A 26,242-nucleotide genomic window follows, 5' to 3' on the forward strand; every position below is an offset into this window, starting at 1 on the left:
TTTTTCTAGCGAGAGGCTGAGTGCTTCCATCCTCATGTGAAGCTGAACCACTAGCCATGAACATAGGCCAGGGCCTCAGCCGTTCCTTGCCACTCCGTGTCGTAAATGGCATATTGGCAAGTTTACGCTTCTCCTCCGACAATTTTATTTTAGGTTTTGGAGTCCTTTTTTTTCTGATATTTGGTGTTTTGGATTTGACATGCTCTGTACTATGACGTTGGGCATCGGCCTTGGCAGACGACGTTGCTGGCATTTCATCGTCTCGGCCATGACTAGTGGCAGCAGCTTCAGCACGAGGTGGAAGTGGATCTTGATCTTTCCCTAATTTTGGAACCTCAACATTTTTGTTCTCCATATTTTAATAGGCACAACTAAAAGGCACCTCAGGTAAACAATGGAGATGGATACTAGTATACAATTATGGACTGCCTGCCGAGTGCAGACACAGAGGTAGCCACAGCCGTGAACTACCGTACTGTACTGTGTCTGCTGCTAATATAGACTGGTTGATAAAGAGATGGCTATGTAACTATGTATGTATAAAGAAGAAAGAAAAAAAAACCACGGTTAGGTGGTATACAATTATGGACGGACTGCCTGCCGAGTGCAGACACAGAGGTAGCCACAGCCGTGAACTACCGTACTGTACTGTGTCTGCTGCTAATAATATAGACTGGTTGATAAAGAGATGTCGTAGTAGTATGTATGTATAAAGAAGAAAGAAAAAAAAACCACGGTTAGGTGGTATACAATTATGGACGGACTGCCTGCCGAGTGCAGACACAGAGGTAGCCACAGCCGTGAACTACCGTACTGTACTGTGTCTGCTGCTAATATAGACTGGTTGATAAAGAGATGTCTATGTAACTATGTATGTATAAAGAAGAAAGAAAAAAAAACCACGGTTAGGTGGTATACAATTATGGACGGACTGCCTGCCGAGTGCAGACACAGAGGTAGCCACAGCCGTGAACTACCGTACTGTGTCTGCTGCGACTGGATGATAAATGATATAAAAAATATATATATATCACTACTGCAGCCGGACAGGTATATATTATATATTATATAATGACGGACCTGCTGGACACTGTCTGTCAGCAGAATGAGTTTTATTTTTATAGAATAAAAAAAACAACAACACACAAGTGAAGTCACACGACGAGTGTTTAACTTTTTCAGGCAATCACAATATAAGTATACTACTAACTATACTGGTGGTCAGTGTGGTCAGGTCACTGGTCAGTCACACTGGCAGTGGCACTCCTGCAGCAAAAGTGTGCACTGTTTAATTTTAATATATTATTATGTACTCCTGGCTCCTGCTATAACCTATAACTGGCACTGCAGTGCTCCCCAGTCTCCCCCACAATTATAAGCTGTGTGAGCTGAGCAGTCAGACAGATATATAATATATATAGATGATGCAGCACACTGGGCTGAGCCTGAGCAGTGCACACAGATATGGTATGTGACTGAGTCACTGTGTGTATCACTTTTTTCAGGCAGAGAACGGATATATTAAATAAACTGCACTGTCTGGTGGTCACTCACTATATAATATTATGTACTCCTGGCTCCTGCTATAACCTATAACTGGCACTGCAGTGCTCCCCAGTCTCCCCCACAATTATAAGCTGTGTGAGCTGAGCAGTCAGACAGATATATAATATATATAGATGATGCAGCACACTGGGCTGAGCCTGAGCAGTGCACACAGATATGGTATGTGACTGAGTCACTGTGTGTATCGCTTTTTTCAGACAGAGAACGGATATATTAAATAAACTGCACTGTCTGGTGGTCACTCACTAGTAAACTCTCTGCACTCTCTACACTTCTACAGTACTCCTCCTAGTCCTAAGCTCCAGTAAATCTCTCTCTCTTATAATCTAAATGGAGAGGACGCCAGCCACGTCCTCTCCCTATCAATCTCAATGCACGTGTGAAAATGGCGGCGACGCGCGGCTCCTTATATAGAATCCGAGTCTCGCGATAGAATCCGAGCCTCGCGAGAATCCGACAGCGTCATGATGACGTTCGGGCGCGCTCGGGTTAACCGAGCAAGGCGGGAAGATCCGAGTCGCTCGGATCCGTGTAAAAAAAGCTGAAGTTCGGGCGGGTTCGGATTCCGAGGAACCGAACCCGCTCATCTCTACTAATTTTATACGTATGTCTAATCTCTGGTATGTCTCTTCTATTACAATTGTATCACTGTCATGCTTCAATAAAAAAAATGTAGGTTAAGACAGCCGCTAATTGTCAGTTCATTTTGTCTTGGAATACAACGTGAGAACACTCAGTTATACCAGGCTGATATGTGTATGACTACATCGCACGCAGTAGGCGGGTGCACAATGACAAATTGAGGGTAAGTCTGAGACAGCTCCAGTACAGTATCTTAAAAAATTCATACAAACAAAATATAATAAAAACTGACTCACAGCAAAGCCTTCATTTTTTTTAGGTGAATCTAGCTAAACATTTTTATTATATGTTTTTCCAAAGCCATAACATTTATCATCATAAGTGTAAAGGCAGCTTCTTTTTTACCATGGAGGGCTCAGAATAACGGTCAGCTTTGCTTCAAAGCTCTCAAAAATCCATTATTAACGCATTCTTGGAATTGTTTGTCAAATCTGATGCTTGTACAACAATCTCCATATACGAGTGTAATATGACGGGTGGCAAAGCAAGGGGACACATATCTGCAGAATAATATCTTGAGAAACCCATTACGTACAGTTTTGCAAACAAAAACCTCTCTTCCGTATTGGACAAGACAGTACATTTAGCGTCTGCACGATCTAAGATTAGAAGCAATAAAACAGCATAAAAAGAAGGCGAATGAGAAGAGCAGGAAGGACAATGGAACGGAAAGAATTTCTCTACAGGCAGCATCTGGTGCCCAGATAAGTATTACATCTAGACTTCGAGACATCAATGCTACAATTGGCATTTCCAGTAAAACTACAACATATCTAATAAAATAATCATATTGAGCAAACAGGACCAATGAGGGCATTAAAAAGATTACTGCCAATATTACAAACAGTCATTTCTTTTTCATTTGAAAATATTCCCAAGGTCACTTGGACATTCATAGTCAAATATGTAAAATCATTACAACTGTAATGAAAAAAAGACCTCTACTGTACCACTAAAATGCAAATAAGAGCTAAATAGGAAAAGACTGCCAGTACTTCAGGACATAATGTTCGCTGCTGACAATTGTTTTGATACACTTTACATATCAACAGAGCCGGCCCTAACCAATATGATGCCCTAGGCAAGATTTTGGCTGGTGCCCCCTAGCACCACTGCTGGTTCCGTCTCTGACCTTTCACCTCTTTTCCAGCACCACCACCCCTCATCCATAGCAGTCCTTATTTTGGTGTTTGTACCCCTATATTTTAAATAGGAACAGTTCGCACATTTGGCGCACAGCCCAAAAAGGTGTGTGTTTTTTGCTGGCAAGGGGCATGGCCACACAATAGTAACCCCAATTCCAATTATGCCACACAGTACTGCAACTTTATTCACATGTGATCATGCGATAGTGTCCATAATTCATATTATATCCCACAGTAGTATCACTTTACCTTATAAACGTTACTCCTCACAGTAGAGCCCCTTATTCATATTACATCACGCTGAATTGCTCCTTATTCACATTACACCACACCATATTCCTCTATATTCACATTAGACGACACAGTAGTGCCCTTTCTATATGCAATGCCACATAGTAGAGCACCTTATACACATAATGCCACACAGTAATGCCTCTTACACATATGAGATGCATTATTAATGTCCTTATAAACATAATGCGCCTTACACATTAGGACAACCTTTATTAATGCCCTTTTACACATAATGTCCCTTACACATATGCTGCACATTATTAATGCCCTTATACACATAATGACACACATAGTGCCCCCTACACATTTACTGCACATTATTAGTGCCCCTATGCACATAATGACACACATACAGTAGTACCCTGTTACACATATGCTGCACATTATTAATGCCCTAATACACATAATGACACACATAGGGCCCCTTACACATTTGTTGCACATTATTAATGCATTTTTACATGACACACATAATGCTCCTTACACATATTCCGAACACTACTGCACAATCAACTCACTCACATGCACACAGCACTCACAATGCCACTAACACTGTAACCTCTGCCTCTGCTTGGATACAGATGTGTCCTCATAAGTCTTGCTAACGTCGGGCACCTTTTTTTATGAAAATGCATCTTATTTGCATTGCTATGTGGCTAGGATGCACAAGCAGCTTCTGCTGATTAAATGATATGCAGCATGCCTATACAGTATACTGTGTGAGACTGTGGCTGTATCTGCATATGAAATGCTACACACAAAATATAGGCATGCTGCATATCATTTTAATCAGCAGAAGCTGCTGATGCCCCTAGGCATATCAAATGCCCTAGGCAATTGCCTAGTTTGCCTATGCCTATGGCCGGCTCTGCATATCAATCATACGCACACCATAGTAATGCTCAAAGTAGATAAGAAACTGATGTACTGTATAACCAATGTGTTGTCATAGAAATGAAGGTGTCACAGAAATTTTGAGAATGTTTTTTTTTCCCAATTGCTCAAATAGCAATGTAACCAACTGAAACAGTCTATCATAAGTATTTCATAAACAGTACAGAATAAATATATTTTTAGAATACAGCTTGTGAAAGTAAAAATTTGGGGATTTGGTCCAAAACCCCAGGGACACCCCCCTGAATGACAAATGAGGCCCTTAGAAGTGTTTAATTATTTTTAGCTGGCCAATAATGATGTAATTTTTGGCGCAAAAAAAAATGCAAAATGATGGAAATTGGGGTAAACGCAATGGGACAGGTATATTGGGGGGCTTTATGAGTGAGACAAGTGTTTTAGGCTTGCAGGTGGACGTAATCTTTTTTTTACTGTATTAAAATGACTCAATATATATATACTTCTATGCATTTTTATGTACCCCCAACTTATTTTGCTGAAAAACACTTGTTTTCTGTCATTTTTTACTTTTTTAGAATAATGCATATAACAATCATTTGACCAAATTTGCATACCCCAAATATTCTTATTATGACCACTATTAGACTTCTATAGTGTTTTCCTATCTTAGTTCGGCTTTTTAGGGGTACAGGCAGATTTCCCCATTTTCTCCTGGTTTTGACGGCTAGACTTATCACAAGAATCTTGCTTTTGCAAATTTGCAATAAGATAGGTCAAATTGTGAGAATGCGCAAACCCGCAATAAGCAACTTTTCACAGTAATTTATTGGCAACGTCAATGAAAAGTCTGATCGCGGTATGTTACTGCGTTATTGAGGCTTATTGAATTCCCCACTTAGATTTTTAAAAACTGACAAACATTTCAACCATCAAAATAAAAAGTATTAGTGGCAACATAAGGTTATAGGGGGTAATTCAGAATTGATTGCAGCAGCAAATTTGTTAGCAGTTAGGCAAAACCATGTGCACTGCGGGGGGGGGGGGGGGGCAGATATAACATTTGCAGAGAGAGTAAGATTTGGGTGGGTTATATTGTTTCTGTGCAGGGTAAATTCTGGCTGCTTTATTTTTACACTGCAATTTATATTTCAGTTTGAACACACCCCACCCAAATCTAACTCTCTCTGCACATGTTACATCTGCCCCCCCGCAGTGCATATGGTTTTGCCCAACTGCTATCAAATTTGCTGCTGCGATCAACTCTGAATTACCCCCATGGTGGAGAAAAGGAACACAAGAACATGTCACATTATACATTACCTTATAGACACCTGGTCCTGCAACTGCTTTCACTAATCCCACTCCAGTCCCCTTTCCACAACCTCTATTTTTTCATATCTATTGCTGTAAATCTCACCCTCCTTCACTTACCTGTTTCTTCCAGGTCTACAGCATCTCATTTCTATCTGTCCTAGTAGTATGCCAGAACCAGATGCAGTTTTCCCAGCCTGTTACCCAGCTCTCCTGACACATCTAAAATATTACAGTACATGTCTTGGTCGCCTTTAAACAAACAATGGGGCTGATTCAGAGGTGGACACTATGACGACAGCCGCTACATCTTTGTACTCAGCAGCTGTGCTAAAACATGCAAAAGCTGCAGGAGGCATCTAGTGGTAAAAGACATCTACTCCAGGCTGCTATGATCCGCTGCTGAGTCCAAAGACAAAGCATCGGATCAGCTTAATTAATGTAGACCATCACTGATTGTAGTAAATGGTATTTACTTGTAGACTGATAATCCTCAATCATATATGTACATATATAACAACTATGGTCACGTAATAAAACTAATACACTTTTTATTCCACCCCTGTGAAAGCTAATGCTTTGTTCATGATCACACAAGAATGTGTACCTTTTCTGGGGGATGCGGTGAAGGGTAATTGTGACACAGCAGACACATTTATTTTGTGGGCTAAACAAATAATCAGCCTGCTTCACTAGGAAGCCATAACTCATGAATATGTGATGTCACTAATTCCTAGTGAGCGGACTGGCCTGTATTCTCATTGGTACCGCCCACATAATGGCTTCCTCAACAGTGTAAACTGTTGGCAGAGTGTTGCGGTGTCGGATAGGGATGGCAGTCCACACAACGGCACTTAAACAGGATGACTGGTTTATTCAGATAACAGCTTGTAGTATATAGAAGATGTTCTGCAGCAGCAGGATTCAGGAACTCACAGTATACATGTGAAGCAGTACAGCGGTAACACAGCGTCTCAGTACACACAGGATGCGGCTGTATACACACACAGGGTGCGGCTGCGGGGTAGACAAGGTCACACACTCAGGAGAACAGAAGCTGCACATCAGTGCAGTTATCTCTCCCAGGAAGAACTCTCTCAGACTGTGCACTAAGCACCTCATCCTGCACTGAGCTAACACTAGGAGAGAAAACACTAGAGCAGGGAAGCTGCCTCTAGTGCTGGGAATGGAGACAGACCACAGAGTGATCCACTGTCTAACATAAACCGGCCAAGAGAAAACGCACACAAAACAACTTCCAAAGCAAATTTAGCAGCATTTGAATAGTATTTTTAGTTCAAACTAAATATGTTCCATTCAAAACAAAAGACTGTTCTCATGGCACACATACTGTATACATTATAAGAAGCAAGAGAACAGACCAAAATACAACTCACTATGTTCATGAGGGTGAGGACATAGTTCTGCACGTGTTCTTTTCCATGGAAACGCACAACAGAGTCATCTACAGCCAGTAGCACCTCTATGTTATAGTCATCCTTCTGGGCATGGCGTTTCTTGCGCTCGTTTTCCAACAACCTGTCTCGCATTAAATCCAGCGCAAAGGGCAGGTCGCCCACCTCGCTTTTTGCAACTGAAAGAAAAGAGACACTGTAAACTGTATGAAGCAATGACCAAGTAGGTATGAGTACTTTCTCCTGGAGTTGTACATTACACTGTACAGCTGATCACTGCACCCGCATAGCCAAATCAATCAGAACATAAAATGGCGGCTTAAGCCCCACTGGTCTAATCCTGGACCACAATTAGCTAAAAAAACATTACTATATCAGGACAATATTGAAAATCTGCTAGTAAGATAGAATACTATTATACAGTATAATAGCTAAAAGTTAAAATATACTTTTCAAAGAACACGCGCATTGAATGTTGATGCCAGAGGGAGGTCAACTGATCAGTCTAGCTCTCTCATTGCACCACGTCACAGTTCTTTCTGAGGCAAGTATGACCTCGCTATACCAAGCATGTATAAATCCTTTTATAGCTATTTATTCTTGTACTTCAGCTGGAAGACTGTCCCAGGCACTGTCTAATATTTCAGCTAGTACACACAGGCATTGAAAGATAACATTAGCTAAAGCATGGACAAAACCTTTTACTTTGTTACCACTTTTACTAAGCTTTAGATGGTTACTAGCAATGCAGTGCACTAGGGTCCTAATTCAGCATGGGTTGTGGTTGTGCAAAAAAATCGCACAACTACAACCCTTTACACTAGCACACACACCCCACCCTGAAGTGCTCGCATGATTAGAGTAGCCTTCTGCCTGTGCAGCCTAGCTGTGGAGGCAGACAGCTACCCGCCATGTTAGGTTAGCAGCGGCTGCATGTTATGTCACGCAGCCGCCATGGCCCACCCTGCAAACGGCCCGGACACACATGCATTGTCAGGAACATGCCCCTAACACCTCCCCCAAAACATTGCATCGATGCCCACTCCTGCCCTGTGAATGCCCCTGCTTTTCTATCAGGCAGAGGCATTCGCATATGTGAGATGCCGTCACATCTCACTATGGGGGTCATTCCGAGTTGTTCGCTCGTTGCCAATTTTCGCTATGCTGCGATTTGTTGCTAACTGCGCATGTGCATGGTACGTAGAGTGCATGCGCTAAGTTATTTAACACAAAATTTAGTAGATTTGCTGGTGTCCGAGCGACGCTTTTCAGTCGCACTGCTGATCGGTGAATGATTGACAGGAAGTGGGTGTTTCTGGGTGGTAAGTGAGCGTTTTCCAGGAGTGTGCTAAAAAATGCAGGCGTGTCAGGGAAAAACGCGGGAGTGTCTGGAGAAACGGGGGAGTGGCTGGCTGAACGCAGGGCGTGTTTGTGACGTCAAACCAGGAACTAAACTGACTGAGCTGATCGCAATCTGTGAGTAGGTCTGGAGCTACTCAGAAACTGCAAAGAATTATTTAGTAGCACTTCTGCTAATCTTTCGTTCGCTATTCTGCTAAGCTAAGATACACTCCCAGAGGGTGGCGGCCTAGCGTGTGCAATGCTGCTAAAAGCAGCTAGCGAGCGAACAACTCGGAATGAGGGCCTATGTGCGCACGTGCAGTGCGGCTTCTGCGCATGCGCACACTCCAGAAGGGCTTCAGCATGCGAAAGCATCGTAGATGCGTTCCATGCTGAATTAGGCCCTATGTATGTAAATGAGTGATCCTATAGAGAGCCACTATATTTTACAGAACATATACAATTCCAATATGCCATAGGCAATGTGTAAAATAACAGAAAGCAAGCAAATGCTTCTCAGAAAGTGTGTGCATGTACAGGTCCTTTCATGTAATTGTTGTAGGGGCTACCACATCAAAGCCTGTTTAATAGACCTTCAGGTTGCTTGTTAAATGCTTTAAAATAATGCTTGCGTGTACAAGGCCTTTCAGTGAGAGAACTTTCTCCATCATGACAACCATCAGGTTTAGCATATGTCATTGCTCTAGAATAAACACATACTCTTGTATTTTGTACACAGTGACAATATATATCTAAAGGAATAACAGCACGGTCATTTCACTATTCCAGTGGTGTGCAGGTTATTCATTCTCTTATTAGGATTTTTTGTCCCTCCAACTATTTGGACTACAATGGATTAGGGGAAAATACTTTCATGAAAACACATTCATTATATCCATATATTCAGTGGCATCACTGGGATCTGTGTCACCTAGGGCGACAAATAGAACCCACCGCGCATGACCAAAAAATGAGCGTGGCCTCATAGGGGGGTGATGCAGCACATCCCCATTTCATTAATCTCGGGGGGGGGGGGGGGGGGGTTATCCAACACTCCTGCAAATGCTGGTCTGCCCCCAGAGTCTACTTCCACACTGCTGACTCCTCAGTGACTGGGAGCCGGGCACTGCACAATAACATCACATTGCTGCGCCTGACTCCCAGTCACTGAGAAGGAGCTGGGTGTTATCACTCCTTCAGATGGTAGCACCCAGTGCGCTCCGCACCCCCATAGTGAGGCCACTGCCCCCATCCTCCAGAAGCATGAAATGATTTACACCAGTGGTTCTCAACCTTAACCCTTAAATTATTCCAACAGTTAATGTTTTGAGGAATTCCTGCTGTGGAAACATGTGGGAAATTATTCACCTAGCAAAATCGTTTAACTCACAAGTGCATATTTAAAGAAATCCACAAAACATGACCAGTTCTAATCTATAGATTTGCCATTGACCTCCAAAAAAACCCGTTTTATTAGCTGGACACAAGAAAACAGAAAAAGTGGTTCCTCCTGTACATCGGCGCCTCTCTCATGTTGCCCTGTTTCGACATCGCTATACAAAGATGTGTTTGCAGCAACAAAACGGGGGGAGAGAGACAGAGAGCTGCAGAGCCACTGTCACATGTATTTGTAAATTGTAGATGTCAGTCATGTCTCACCAGTGAATTGGCCCCCAGCCGGTTGCTCACAATATCACGTAATCTCTGCTTTGTAAGAAACTTTTGCACAACTCAGAGAGCTAACGCAGTACACCAGAGGAGGAGAAGTGAATGCAGTGTGCTCGCCGGCCTCCAGTCTGTTTTCTTTATGCCGATATTCTAATCCCTAGAGGAAATTGTCTAACGTAGACCACATTTAATAAGTGCGGGTACCCAAGCTAAGAGATTCCCAATTCCACCAGCAATATAATAATGGGGGAATGGTTATCTATGTAATATATAATAATTCATAGGCATTTGTCATCTTTCTTTTCCTCCCATTTGTACAATAACTTTAGAAAATTATTATTATTTTTTCATTACATTTAATGAGGTAGATGAGGGTTTGGGAGGATTCATTTATACAACTAAAGTCTTTTTAAAAATTGAGAAGTGCATCCACATGTCATATACAGATGGGTCCACGGTTATCTTGACTAGTTTTCTGCGCCTAGGCACAACATGATTTATTAGCATAAACCATTCATCTATTGTTCTCAGCTGCAATACAATACAGAGAACAATACAGCAGGGGATTAAGTCATTACAGCAGGGGATTAAGTCCGAGTGGCCAGTCTCAGTTAATCCTATTAAAGGTCAAGATAAATGTGGACCCATCTGTATGTTCCCATAGTCTCAAATATGTAATATTACATGCTGCCTATTTTTCATCTGCACGTCTGAATATTTACAGGAACTAGCGCACACACTGAGTAACATGTCATTCGTGTACCAGTTCAGCTATACATAACCATCTTGGTCCAGGAATTGTCCTGGAACTCACTTTATAAAACAAACATCAGGCTGCAGTAGACTACTTTCTGCTAGAGAAGAGAAACATGCGTGCCGCAGAGAGGTTTGCTTACTGACTAATTGTTCACTTGTTGTAGGTGGTCAGTCATTAAGCATTGGAGCACAAGCTGTTTTTTTACAGTAATTATCAGCAATAAAAGTCATTTTAAACATATCTGTGTTTCTGAAGCAGAAGCCATCTGCAGATGAACATTTTGCTCAAATGAAAGTTTTCAGATCTTGAAAGTAGAGTGGTAGAGATTTAAGAAATAATCTTGCTGAAAACTTTGAAACTTTCAGCTCCTAGCATGCCAACAATTAAGAAAAGCTTTTAAATCTGTTTTATTGTTTCCTGGCACTGGAAAGCCTTAGAGCTACTGTTTTAATGTTGGGGGCAGTTGGGAAAGTTGGTTATATATTGCTGGGGAGCGGCTGGTAGCTTATATGTATAGGAATGTGAATGACAGATTTCACATACGTATACTTATAAGAAAGAAAACAGTGGTAAACTGTCCATATCATAACTTGTGATGCCCTCATCAAGTGCCTTTATGCTATATAAAGGAACAGTACAGATAAAATCTATAAAACAGTATATGGAAACACTACAAATACAAAAAAAAAAAAAATATTGGTTCATCATTAATCTTCCAACCAATTCACTAACAGTTTAAGCGTTAAATTTATAGGACATGAAAATTTTATATTGAAGATATACAGACATTATATTTATGCATATTCATACAGAGAAAGCTTTGGAAAACTGTCCCATGACTGGACTGGCATCACAGTCCACTTATGTATTAACGATAAATATTTTCTGAATATTTCCAAAAAGATTGTGTCGCTCTTCTATGGAAAATGTCCAACGTGTCCATGAAGCAGCTGGAATTCATCGCCCAACTTGTCAGGTTGTACGGTGTCACGTCAGGTTTGGTGCACAGCCTTTGATAACGGCAGAACAAGCGTTCATGAAGTGCAGCGAAACATCCAGTCATGCACATCCACCACAGATGAAAATTTATACTTTTTTTTTTTTGCCTAGAAGGATAATTTTAGTGATAGTAATGCAGAAACACTTGAAAACAGCATGCCAATCTATTCTGTGGGGAGAGGAGACACACAGCCTACATATCTTATCTGTGGTACCTTACCTTCATTGTGCATGCCCTCTTGGCTTCCAAAGTTATCCTGTTGAATAGCAGATCTCCTGTAGACCACATGTGCACGTCCATTCTCCTCCTCATCCTGTCGCCCTCTCTCTAGAGGCTCAATGAAAAACTCGCTGCTGTCTGTCCTGATCAAGCCAGCCTGGAATAAATACATTGCCTATAATTACTTTTATTAAAAAAAAAAAAGAGGCACAAAAACACTACGTAACTTACTCAATACTCTCTCTTCCAAAAGCTAAAGTATAATTAAAACTAGTTATTTTCATCATTCTATTTTCTGGACAACATACAGTATACAGCTTGGCTTGGCGAATGGTCAAAATGGGAAACAGCCTGTGATCAGTTAGTATAGTGAGGAAAACAATATCTTTCTAGAAATCTGTTTATACGTGGATCTCTTCAACATTCATTTTTCTAGCAAACAAAATACAAATCCATAAACTGTGATTTTAGGAAAACACAGCCTAAATGTATCCCTTACACATGGATATCAGTGACGTGCGGTGGGGTGAGGCTGGTGAGGAAGAGCCTTTCCTGTCATACTTACGTTTGTACCAGAGTTTTTACTGTATAAGTATATAAAAAATACAAAGAATATGTTTGAAATATCTTCTTTGCATTATTCTAATAATTTTTATAGCCAAAACTCTGGAGTAAAAAGTCCTCACCTGCTTATCTTTTACGCACATCTCTGATTAAAACTCACCAAATTTCCAGGAGCTTATACTACTGCACCTGTGCATAATGCCCAGATGTACCCTTTGGCTCGTATTTTATGTGTAAATCTGGCTCTGGTGCTAGCTAGTGCCTCCTTAGCCTTTCAGCTCACCGCACGTCCCTGATGGATATGTAGGGGTAAAAGTAACAGTCTGCTACTTGCAGGCATCAATGAGATCCTGACAAGTCTGCCTGATGATTTAAAGAGGCAATCATTTAAAAGGCAAAATTAACCTGGTTTCAAATGAGTCTATATTAGGGAACGTGTGGTGACCATCTGTCAGAATGCTTTATTATACAGTCGGAGGTCAATCAGCAAAACACTGGTTTTAGATATTATAAAGAGTTGACTTTAGTGAAATGATAAATAATTTGTGTGCATCTCTGACAGTGGGAACGAGAGGTAAGGCCCATACACACTAGTCGATATACTAAACGACATTGCTCATATTGACCCTTCCTGGGCATCGTAATTTACTATATCGACTAGTGTGTAAGCTGTAAACAATGAGCGATGTGGGGCCCAGCGGGTCGTTAACGTGTATGCCCACATCGGGTGGCCCGGCCCGGGAGGGAGACATACTAGGCGAAGTCACTCACCGAGCACATCACCTAGTGTGTACCCACCTGTAGCGTGCAGGAACACTGGGATAAACTTTGTTACAAACATTCTATCAGATATGTTACTAAAGACAAAAGGGTGAAATAGCCAATATAATGTTCCAAGTCAGTAGAAATTGCTGCAAGTCCTAAAACGACTTCATAAAAAATAAAAACAATGAGGAAGAGGATAAAAAGTATACTAAACTATAAAACGTACAGTCTATAAAATATACAAAAAAACACACAAGTGGTTAGAAAGAAGGTGACAGAATATTATTTATATATGTAAAAGTAACATAGGAATAGTATTGTAAGTAAGTAGAAGATGGTTGGATATTGTGAAGGAGAACTCTCAAAATAAAAAACAGATGTCAATGAGCGCAAATAGTATACATCAAAGAATAGTGCAGTACCTGGGTATTATAGTACACTGGGCAGATGTATCAGTCTTACATCATTAGTAGGGTCATTAGTGGACTTACAAACAAATGACTAGAGTTAAGCAAATGACAAGATACAAGGGAAGCTGCATGGCTGCTGCTGGAGATCATGTCAAAGATGTCTAATGGATTTTATAGCCTTGTACTTGGTATAGTGCAGGTAACCTTTACCAACGTAACTGGGGTTCTTATCCAAAACACTGTGCCCAACTATGATATTACAAAACTATACAACAAACGGGTAATAAAGTAACCTTGTTGGTTGGAAAAAGCCAGTGACGTTTGACCTCATCTATGTTATATGTTCCTACCTCTTTTTCATTGAAAATGTGGACATGGTACACATTGCCTTTCATATTGTGTATTTATTACTTGTGTTCTTTCAAAATAAAACGTTACACAAATTAAAAGAAGAAAAAAGCAGTAACTCCAGCTATAGTCACATGAGCAAAGCAAAAATGTCTGCTTGTAGTGAGCACAATACAATCGCGCAGTCAGCAAGGACAGATGTTTAGCAGGTTGTAGGGGAGATTTATCAAAGCTTGGAGAAAGATAAAGTACTAAAGGCCCCCATACATCTATGAGGCAATACCCTGCCAGAATGTCAGAAACGACAACCGAATCCACCAATCGGTGGCCATGGAAAATCTGCCTCTATGAAGGGTACCACCTCAAGGTGATTGATTGGAAAGCAACAGAATGTCACTGAATACAGCTAAGTTCTGCAAGAAATGTTTGTTTTTTGCTTCGTTAGTAGGCAGTAATTTAATGTAGGATAATCATAACATACTACAGTTATTTGTGAGCTGTCAGTGTTTTGTAATGTGGTATTGTTATCCAAAATATTTCAGAATTTTGTTTTATCGCTGTATAAATAAATGTCAGAACCACTGTCTAAAGAATGCTTGTAAATGTGTTTTCTGACTCACATTGCTGTGCTGCTGATCCCAAGTTACTGCATACTCTACATTTCCAATTGTCTATTCAAATACTGCTTATCCTGAAAGATGATGGGCTATTGCTAACACAATGTTTAGCAGCTGTAAAAAAGAAGATCTTGTAGGAGGAAAGATGAGCTAAGCCCTACAAGTTAATTACAGATGGCAGCCCTACCCTCCCACCCCTTTATCATAATTCAGAGACGGAAAATCAGTTTTGACAGCTAACATGTTGTGTTTTGAACATTAAAGGGCAGATAAGAGGTATGTGAGAGGGCCCATTCTGGTTTTCAGTCGGGGTTGTATAAGAAAAGCAGCTGCATTCATGTCTCCAGCTTGGTGAAAGAGCCAACGTAGAACACTCTAAATGTTGTCAGAAGGAAACGTGTGAGAAGGAGAACCAGTTTCATACCTCAATCTCTTTATTGTGGTTTGTGACTGTCCCTCACTCCCAGGTGTTTAGCAAGTGATGTTAGAGGAGCAGAGATGCCCCAGAAAGAACAGCTCCATGTAAGGCATTGGCTAAAAGGGGTTGAGGGCTGACCTACCTCTAGATGGAAGTGCAGATTTAAGACCAGATCTACTTAAAGGTTCATTTCTAAAACAGTTTTGATGTGTAAAAATGACCCTACTAAATGCTGTCTCAAAATGTGCCTTACTTAAAGAAAAATGCAATACAAGTTCTTAAAGTAGGCACAGAAAATGTTGCAAATCCATCCCATTTGGCTGTAATTAGCTTCAGGGACGGCATTTACCACAGTCTCCTGCTGAGCAGAAGGACATTATACTCTCGTAATGTTGCAACATTTATATTTATGTAGTTTAAATGTCATAACTATGTTCTTATATAACATAAGTATTTAGACAATTGTATGAGGAAAAGATCAAGAGATTACAAACGTGCGAAGACATTCAGTAAACAAGGTTACAAAGAATAAAGAACAAAAACAAAATAAAATACACTTTCATGCCAAAACACCTACATATTAGAAATCTTAGCATGTCTGCGACTGCAAGCTTACATTTGAGACCGCAGAAAATAAGGAGGCACAATAAGCATTTGTGGAAAAAAAAGTTAAAAAAATTGACCAATTCCACTGTAAATTAACAGTATAATATACAAAAACGCAGACTGCATCAAAATAATCATAAACATTCTAAAAAATATAACAAATACAGTCATAAACAACTAAACACTCAAACAAAACAGCTATGTAGGCTAAAAGGATAGCTAAGAGTGGACACAGAGACGGAGCTACCATTAATTGAACTTAGGTGGATGCATGTTGTACCAGCGATTTAGTAGAACAGTGAGTGAAAGAAATATAATTGCCGCCAGCCTAGGGAAGAAACAGTGTGGGTGAGGAAACTACTGCCTAGTGGTGAGGCATGCTCTTGGGTTTTGCACAAGCCCTGATTAAAAAAATTAATTACAGTTGAACACAGAAATGAGAGTTCTGCATACATACAAAAATTTCTACAGCTAGAGTAGTAACATTAAGATAACTGCAATATTGAGGTAAATGTAATAGTTGGTGAGGGACTTTGGACGAGAATGCTCACATTTTTAAATAGGCAGTCATTTACAAGGCAAACCAGGTTGGTTTTACCTTGTAAATGATTGCCGCTTTAAAAATATGGGAATTCTCGCCCAAAGAACTCTATTACATTTACCGCCTTAAGTCTAGGTTAAAGATATGTAAAAAGTGCAAAGATGACGCTGTCATCATCATGAACTCTGAAACTTGCACCAGGCCTATATGACATGCACAGATACACCTCCTAAAAGGGGTTTCTTAAAATATATAATGTGATTGTCATGCGTTGCCACACTTTTACTATACTGAACTTAAAAGTGGACATTCCTGACCGATGAAATACATAATACATAAAACCTATTATGAAAGTTTTGTTATCATTTACATTTTTCTTCCAATAACCTAGGAGGCAGTTATATAATATTTACGGGAAATACTAATACACTACTTTCCAGTGATTTATTTTCAGAAAACATATCAGACTGGGTAAGCTATTTCTATTTACAAGAGCACAACACCGTCCTTAAAGAGCTACAGCAACAGCTCACTGCACCAAGAAGACACTTCACTGTATTTTTAAAAGACAGAAAAATGAGACCTATACAACATTATTGTCAAAGCCATTCCCAGAATCATCAACTTGACTTGTGCACTGTGACAGCGAGACACCTGTAAAAAACGTATATTTGGCCTATTACACAGAACAATAAACTTCATGAAGCACAAATTGCATTCATACAAGAACCATGCACTAGTATCTGATGGTCTACATTAAGTCAAAGATTGCCTGAAGTGCTTTAAGCTTTTAAAATAGCTGCTGTTAGCTAACATGAGAATTAAGCCAAGACTTCAAGTGTCTCTAGTATTCCTCTGCAGATTTCAAGGCCTGCATCTGCTTGAGATTTTCGAATCCATTTAAATGAGCCACATGTCCAAACCATTATGATTGCATGATAATGTATTACTGTACTTTACATTTTACATATACTGTAGAAATGTATTTACCAGAAATTGCACTAAAGAGTTTAAAATCCACATTACAATAACATACTGTTAAGGAGCACAAAACGATACATTTTAATAGAATTACAGCTACTCTTTCACAAGCACAAGTTTTCGTAAAGAAAAATTATTCTAAGATCTAGTTACCAAGTCAGGCTAATCAAATTATAAGCCTATACAGGGATCTACAATATTTGCACTGCCACCTAAGGAAATATCTTCCCCTAGGCGGAGACTCGGGGCTGCTACATGCAAGCAATTTTCCTGGGGCTCTGTTGCATCTGTAATATAGAACATTGGTTTTAACATCCAACATTAAATAGCACATGGCAGCAGCAGAATGGGGAGAGGAGTAGGACTGTACTTCCCGGCTGACCACACCCCTAGAGCTGTCAGAGAAGCAGTAAAAGTCTGGGGAATATGGCTGCAAGGATCAGATAGCAGGAGGTGCGGATTCATAGTACGAAAATATGTTTCAGGGTGCTAAAGTATCTTTTATTTCAATTTATTTTACTTACTACTCGAAATAAAGTATCAGATAATTCCGTTCACAACAACAAAAAATAACCATATTAAAACCAAATGATTGGCCATTTTAATGATATGAGAATTAAAGAGATTAACATATCACACATTTATTTTTAGTTTATATAGATTTGCCAGATGTTACATAAGAAACAGGTAGGCAGACACATAATGTAACAATCGGGTTGTCTCTCAGATGTCATTACAAATTGCCTGTACACTTAGGCCAAATTTTCAACTAGCCACCAGGCTCCGATGAAACCTTGAGCTCTAATCTAACATGAGTAATCCAGGGAGGAAACGTCACACGTTTTTCCCTTAGGCACAAGAATCAAGTTTCCCTTCCATAATTACCTGTACAAGCAATGTGTGCAGTTGCATAATGCACAAAGTTCTGATGGAACCTTGCACTTACAGTAATTAAATGTCCCCCTTACAATACATGTGACAGTCTTCACATAATGCTATTTTTTACATCCGTTCAAGACAAGCATTTGAGAGATGGGGGGGAGAGTAATAAGCCTTTTATAGAGTGGAAAAGTGGATAAGTGTAAAAGTTGCCCATAGCAACAAATCGGGATGCAGTTAAAATAATGGCTGTCGGGATCCCGACATTCAGGAGATCGACGCAAGAATCTCGACAGTCGGTGAAATGCCGCCGGATGGAATCCTAACCTCCACGCCATCAACCGAGTGGGAATATAACCTGTGGCAAGTGAAGCAAACCGCCGGGCTCGAAACGTGGCGAGCTGACTCTATGCCTCAATGCCCAGATTCTGACAGATGGTATGCTGCTGTCGCTATACTGACAGCCATCATCCTGCATATCTGTAAAACATACCGATCTGGTGGCACCTATCATTTTATAGAATATTCTTCCTCAACGCTTATTGAAGAACAAGAAGAGGGCAACTTCTGCACTTGCCCACTTCTCCACTCTTTAGAAGGCTTGATACCTGTGGCAGAACGAATGCCGATGCATTGAACCAAGGTCCACCGCAGTGAAGGGGCCCACAGCCGTTGGAATATCATTGAGTCAACTGACTCATTTACATGCCACCGCTGCGCCGCCCAACGCTAGTGCCCCACACTCAGTAATGCTGTTGCTGCTATTCATGTCAGCAGGAAAGCGCAGCAGTCCGGGCCCGGCTGGAGGGGGAGGAGGAGCCGCTCACTCTCCACTCTCCTCTTAGCCCCTCCCCTTTCTTGTATTTCCTCAGTCCCGGCTTCTTCTCTGTTTTGAGAGCACGGGAAGGAGGGAGGAGCAGTGCCATACACAGCCATTTCCTTGCGAAGCAGCAGACCCCCAGATAGCCACATGACTACACTGTCAGGTAGGAAAAACAAGCCATTGAGTTGCTGCAGCTCAATTTAATTGAATTTAATCCTACAATTTTAGTTCAGCCAGTCCATGTCCATCCCTGGCCTGACTGTGTTTATGTGTCCACGCTGCAGTATATCACACACTGGCATGTGGCATGAGGTAAATAAGTCCCTGTTATACACAAGATCTATATTTGTGTGATATGCTGCAGCGTAGACACATAAGCACAGTCAGGCCAGTGGTGGACATGGGCTGGCTGAACTAAGAATCTAAGATTAAAATAAATCAAATTAAATTGAGCTGCAAATATATTTTTTATGTACTACCCTTTCCTTCCTCCTCCCCTACCTGGCTCTTCCTTCCTCTCTGATAGACTTCCTCCTCTCTTGCGGCCGGCGGTCGTGATCCAACGTCACAATCTCATTCCACGATGCGAAACCCCAACGAGGAGCCACTCTCTGCATGCTGCAGTTCTACACTGGAACAGTAGGTGGTAAAAAAAATTTAATTATATTTGTCACCCACTGCCTGCCATCCACTGACTGTCTTTCTCTCTCCCCATCACCCACAGCCTCTCTCTTTCACCCTCTGCCGCTAAAGTCACGCTCTCCACATCACCCACAGCCTCTCCGTTTTACCCACTCTCCATCACCAAGTCCTCGTCCCCCACAGCCTCTCCCCATCACTTTCTACCTCTCCGTCACCAACTGTCTCTCCCCATCACCCTCTTCTCATCTCCAACAGTCTCCCCACCACTCTCTACCTCTCCCTACCTCTCCCTGTCACCGTCTGCCTGTCACCCAATGTCTTTCCTCATCGCCCTCTCCCCATCTCCAACAGGCTCTCATCACTCTCTACCTCTCCCTGTCACCAACTGTCTCTCTCAGTCACCCTCTCCTCATCTCCAACAGACTCTACCCATCTATCTCTACCTCTGTCTGTCACCAACTGTCTCCCTGTCACCGTATCCCCGTCAACCTCTGCCACTCCTTATTCTCCACAGCATCTCCCCAATCACTCTCTGACTTGCCCTGTCCCTCTCTGCTTGTCAGCTACTTCATTTCCCATTCACCCTCTCTCCATTTCCCTCTCCTCATCACCCACAGCCTCTCCCCATCACTCTCTACATCTCCCTGTCACCCTGTGCCTGACACCTACTGCCTTTCCCTGTCACCCACTGCCCATCACCCTCTCCCTCACCTCTCTTCCCGCCATCCTCTGCCTGTCAGCCCATAGCCTCTTCATCACCCTCTGCCTCTCCCCTTTGCCCTCTCCTTGTCTACCGCAGCCTCTCCCCATCACTCTCTACCTCTCTGTCACCCACTGCATTTCTGTCACCCTCTACCCATTACCCCTTGCCTCTCCCCATCACCATTTTCCTCTCCCTGTCATCCTCTGACTCTCCCTGTCACTCTCTACGTCACCTTGCCACCCTTTGCCTTTCCCCATCACTTCCTACATTGCCCTGTCACCCACTGCTGTGTTGCATATTATTAACTTGGGGTGGGACGGAGGAGGGAAGCCCAAACCTTATTTTTCACCTAGGCTTGCCACTTAAAAGTTCCGCCACTGCTTGATACATCTCCCCCATGTTGTCTACTTTCCGCAGACCAAATAGTAAAGAAATGATTGCCTAAAAAATGAATTGTTATTCCCATGAACTGACTGAATGAATGAATCTTATTAATGAATCTATGTAGAGCAGCACTAAAGACAGCATTCACTAGTTCTATTCGTGCCGCCTGTGGAAGAGACTGCACATAGGGGGTCATTCCGAGTTGATCGTAGCCCTGCAAAATTTTGCAGGGCTACGATCATTTCCACAGATGTGCGGGGGGACGCCCAGCACAGGGCTATCCCGCCCGCATGTCAGTGCCGCCGCCCCCCCCCCCCCCGCAGAAGTTCAAAAGCATCGCACAGCAGCTTTAGCGTGCTGGCTGGGAGCTACTTGTTGCTCCCCGGCCTGCAGCGGCTGCGCGTGACGTGACGCAGCCGCTGCGGCCCACCACCCCGCAAGGTCCGGCCACACCTGCGTTGGACAGACCGCACCCACAAAACAGCGGGCAAACGCCGCCGTTTCATCCCCCCCCCCACCCAGCAACTGCCTCTGCCTGTCAATCAGGCAGAGGCGATCGTACCGCAGCGATGGCCTAAGGCCGTCTGGCATGCACCGGCGCACTTCGGCACAGGCGCATGCTCAGTTCTGACCCTATCGCACTGCTGCAATAAACTGCAGCGTGCGATCGGGTCAGAGTGACCCCCATAAGAACAACAGAACGCAATGGAAGCATGCAAAAGCCTATATCATAATGTCACATAATGTTGCACATGAAGTTAGTTAGTAGTGAGGCTAGTCAGGATATTAGAAGCCATCTGTTGGACATCAGTGATTTACATCATGCACTATAATTCTCTGCTAAAACGAGTACTTGTAGGTGGTCACTAAATTAGCTGTACAAGACAGTAAAACAAGCGATAGCATGTGGAGAAATCCAGGGTTACTACAATTCTGTTACAATAATTTACGTAATTAATAGAGAGATGTTATACATTGTGTACTATACAGCTCAAAATTTGATTAGAAATATTTTTTTTTACTAACTTTACTTATGAAAACATTTCAGACTTTTAACATTTATACTGTCTCAATATGGAGGTTCTAACTTCTAAGTACAGGCAAGAAAAGTACTCTGGGCACTAGATCCTAATGTACTGTAGTGTATATATAAAATACAACATTTCTTAAGCAATGGTTAAATATCACAAGGGACTAGGGACATATAATTAAAACAACTGAAAGCCATGAACATCAAAGGGGCAAAATAAGCCCAGTACAAATAGTATACAATAAAGTAATATTCTGGCAAAATAGTAAAACACAATTATGAACAGGTATCACTGGTGTGTAGGGGAAAGGTCCCAAATAGGTCGAAATACTCAGTGAATCAGTAATATTCATGAGAATATTTGGGTAGAGAAAAAAGTAAATTGACATAAGCTATTAACCTGCTGAATGATGTAGATCTGTTACAAGTAGCGCAGTGCCACACTCATTCAGCAAGGTTTAGTAAGAAAGCGGAAGGTAATAATCATGCACTAAATGCTGCTGCCTGCTGAGTATGATAGGTCATAGGGGGTCATTCCGAGTTGATCGCTAGCTGCATTCGTTCGCTGCGATGAGGCAAAAAAATGGCACTTCTGCGCATGCGTATGCGGCGCAATGCGCACCCGCAACGTACTATTACAATGAACGATGTAGTTTCACACAGGGTCTAGCAAAGCTTTTCAGTCGCACTGGTTGCCGCAGAGTGATTGACATGAAGTGGGCATTTCTGGGTGTCAACTGACCGTTTTCAGGGAGTGTTTGAAAAAACGCAGGCGTGCCAGGAAAAACGCAGGCATGGCTGGGAGAACGCAGGGCGTGTGTGTGACGTCAAAACAGGAACTGAACAGCCTGAAGTGATCATAAGCGCTGAGTAGGTTTTGAGCTACTCTAAATATGCACAAAAAAACTTTGTAGCCGTTCTGCGATCCTTTCGTCGCACTTCTGCTAAGCTAAAATACACTCCCAGTGGGAGGCGGCATAGCATTTGCATGGCTGCTAAAAAAAGCTAGCGAGCGATCAACTCGGAATGACCACCATAGTGAGCAACAGGTGAGCGATCGCCTGCACGTAATGCCCTCTAGAAGGAAGATAGTGGCAGACCCTGTGTAGCAGTCTGCAGCTAGGAACCCTGATTGCCGAGGACAGTGCAGCGGATTAGCATCAGACTGGCATGGGCAACAGAATGTACCAGAGTTGAAAAGTTCCTGTAAGAAGTCTCTGCAAAAGTGGGGTGAAGTTGCTGTACAAAAGGTCAGTCCATTGCACTGGACTGACCCTGGTGTGTCCCAGAGTCATGCTCGTTTTGCCAGAAGTGGCTTTCTCAAATTCTACATTCTGAAAGACATCTGTCACCGATACTACTACAGCACTGAAAATCTGTGTGCATCTAGCAAATGTTTATATTTTGATCAAAATATTTAAGCTTGTATCATACTGTATACAATATGGGATTTGTTCCAGCACATCTCTTTTCTGTTTAGGTTGCAACTTCAGTATCATTACCTCAAACGCTGCTTAACTACCTACTGGCAAAAAACTGCAGTACATAATGTCAAGGGGTTAGGCAAGTCCCTCCTCCAAAATTGTTAATGGGGAAATCAAACGCTCGGTAACCTGATGGGTACATGATTATGAAGGGAAGGATAAGAGTGTAAAAACAGATGGATTGACAAAAACTCCCCACATATGAAAACAGGATGGCATAGTTCTTGGGATAACCCCCATTTAATGGAGACTTCATGATGTATAGCAAATGCCACTGAAATATAAGATATAGGTGAACAGATTTAGGTATTTAGAATTAGATACAAACTATATAATGGTCCAGACAAAATGATATCGACATTGGACTCTTTGAAACATTGGCTGTGAAAACTACGTCCTGCTTAAAACCAGAAAAAGTGCCGAACCTGTTGAATACCTTTTATTAATATAATCTTTTCTTTATATGGTAGCACTCGGGTTCCGTAGCACCAACATAGGGTATAGACAGTAAGAGAGAAATTACAAATATACAAATTTACATAATTACAACATGTGAGTTAAATAACTGTGTAGAGGAGTCAATAGAAGAGTTGTACCTAACCACAAGAGCTTACATTCTGGAGTGAATGTGGGTGGAGGTCAACAGAGCCACACTGGAGTCTGGGATCTCGAGCTGATGTAATAGTGTATACCATATGGTATGCCTAAATTGGAAGCATCACAATGTCATATGTGTAGACCAGTGGTTTCCAAACTTTTTTGAATCACGGCACCCTAGAATATCAGAACTTTTTTCACGGCACCCCTAGGCCAAAAATTTCTTATTGAGAAATTTAGAAAGAAATATTACATAAGTAGATCGCGTTTATATGTCATCCTTAGGGTCAGTTGTGTGGTGAGGGACAAGATTTGCTTCTGTTTGGCCACATATTTTATTATTGGCAGCCACCAGCTCTGGATTTACCTATTACATTGGGTAATAGGTAATTTTAACTGAACCTGGAGCACCAACCCAGGGCAACCCCTGCAATTGTCCTGAGGCACCCCAGGGAGCCACGGCACACAGTTTGGGAACCTCTGGTGTAGACAATGAAAAGCAGCAGCAATGATGTTGAAAGTAACATACAGCACATGCCAAGTCAATTTGGAACACTTGTAGAAAAAAGTGGACATTTGTCTATAACCGAGTTTCCCATACTCCACTATTACAGGCCAGATATTATGGATTTCCATGCTTGTGTCCAGGTGACTTCATTAGTACCTCAGTCAATTTGATTTAACCATCTGGACTCAAGCATGGATATCCTTAAAACCTGTACTGTAATGGCGGAATTTGGGACACTCAGGTCTGTATTATCCACTTCTAATTTTAAACGAAGGCAACACCTTGGTATTCTAAATAACTGCATTGTAAATATGTTTTAACTATGGAAAGAATATAAAATGTGTTCTTAAAGCAGCTGCATAAGTTAACACCTTATAAATAAATAAATAATAATGGCAAAATCCTCCATGAATGTCGTTTTTATATACAATCATTACAGCCATTTAATTTTGTAAGTGAAACCCAGTGTTTTATATATTAACACTATATAGTGCTCACCCTACATATTGTGAGCTTAGAACACAGTCAAAACCTGGTATTATGGTTGGAGTGGTGTTATATAGCACCGTCACAGATCTTTACATCGCCCTGTGCTGGTAACACCCCCTGGGTACATGACATCATGCTGAGGGGCGGGGCTACTAGCTGCTGGGAAGATCAGTACTGTCCAAAGCATCCTCCGCACAAGGTCCTGCACTCTGTGAGATGGCACAGCTCGCATACCCCTAGTTATAGTCTCGTGTTATAAAGAGGGCGACATTTAAAAGAGAAAATACTATTTTAATATATTTTTCTGCAAGTAATAATACACCTGTTGCTTCTTTGTTTGAACACAACCAGGGTAGATGAATCATACCTTAGAGAGAGAGAAAGTGGAGAAGTTGCCAATAGCAAACAATCAGCGTTGAGCTATGATTTGTCTAGAACATATTCTATAAAATGACAGTTACAAGCTGATTGGTTGCTATGGGCAACTTCTCTACTTTATCCCTCTCTAAGGTTTGACACACCTCCCCCAATGGTGAAAAATATGCAATTTGAATACAGCGAAATATCAACACACACATTACAGTATATCATGCGCTTTTAAGTACTTTAAGTATGTTGGAGATTCCTTATCATCAAACCATTTACTGAACAGGAAATGTAAACAAACAGCAGGCCAACCAGCAAAGATATGCATGTTTGGGCTAAGGCCCTCATTCCGAGTTGTTCGCTCGTTGCCGATTTTCTCTATTTTGCGATTAGTCGCTTACTGCGCATGCGCAATGTTCGCAGAGCGCATGCGCTTAGTTATTTTACTCAACAGTTAGGTATTTTACTCACGGCATTACGAGGAATTTTCTTCGTTCTGGTGATCGGAGTGTGATTGACAGGAAGTGGGTGTTTCTGGGCGGAAACTGACCGTTTTATGGCTGTGTGTGAAAAAAACGCTGCCGTTTCTGGGGAAAACGCGGAGGTGGCTGGAGAAACGGGGGAGTGTCTGGGCGAACGCTGGGTGTGTTTGTGACATCAAACCAGGAACGAAACTGACTGAACTGATCGCAGTGGCAGAGTAAGTGTCGAGCTACTCAGAAACTGCTAAGAAATTTCTATTCGCAATTTTGAGAATCTTTCGTTCGCAATTCTGCTAAGCTAAGATTCACTCCCAGTAGGCGGCGGCTTAGCGTGTGCAATGCTGCTAAAAGCAGCTTGCGAGCGAACAACTCGGAATCACCCCCTAAGTGAG

At 41.8% G+C, this 26,242-nt stretch overlaps 1 protein-coding gene across 4 annotated transcripts in view; it reads right to left on the reverse strand.

The window, feature by feature from the left end:
• Positions 1–26,242, reverse strand: part of ADAMTS14 (ADAM metallopeptidase with thrombospondin type 1 motif 14) — a 363,846-nt gene that overhangs the window by 310,921 nt on the left and 26,683 nt on the right. For 3 of the 4 annotated variants that reach the window (XM_063961436.1, XM_063961435.1, XM_063961437.1), the window contains exons 3-4: positions 12,214–12,370; positions 7,211–7,407 (exon numbers count right to left, since the gene is read on the reverse strand). In XM_063961436.1, coding sequence (XP_063817506.1) covers positions 7,211–7,407; positions 12,214–12,370 — 354 coding nt within the window. Of the gene's footprint in view, positions 1–7,210; positions 7,408–12,213; positions 12,371–19,666; positions 19,797–20,091; positions 20,187–26,242 lie in introns of those variants that run through there. The other variant, XM_063961438.1, reaches the window with a different exon arrangement.

The sequence above is a fragment of the Pseudophryne corroboree genome, chromosome 3, assembly GCF_028390025.1.
Source record: "Pseudophryne corroboree isolate aPseCor3 chromosome 3, aPseCor3.hap2, whole genome shotgun sequence".
NCBI classification, from domain to species: Eukaryota; Metazoa; Chordata; class Amphibia; order Anura; family Myobatrachidae; genus Pseudophryne; species Pseudophryne corroboree.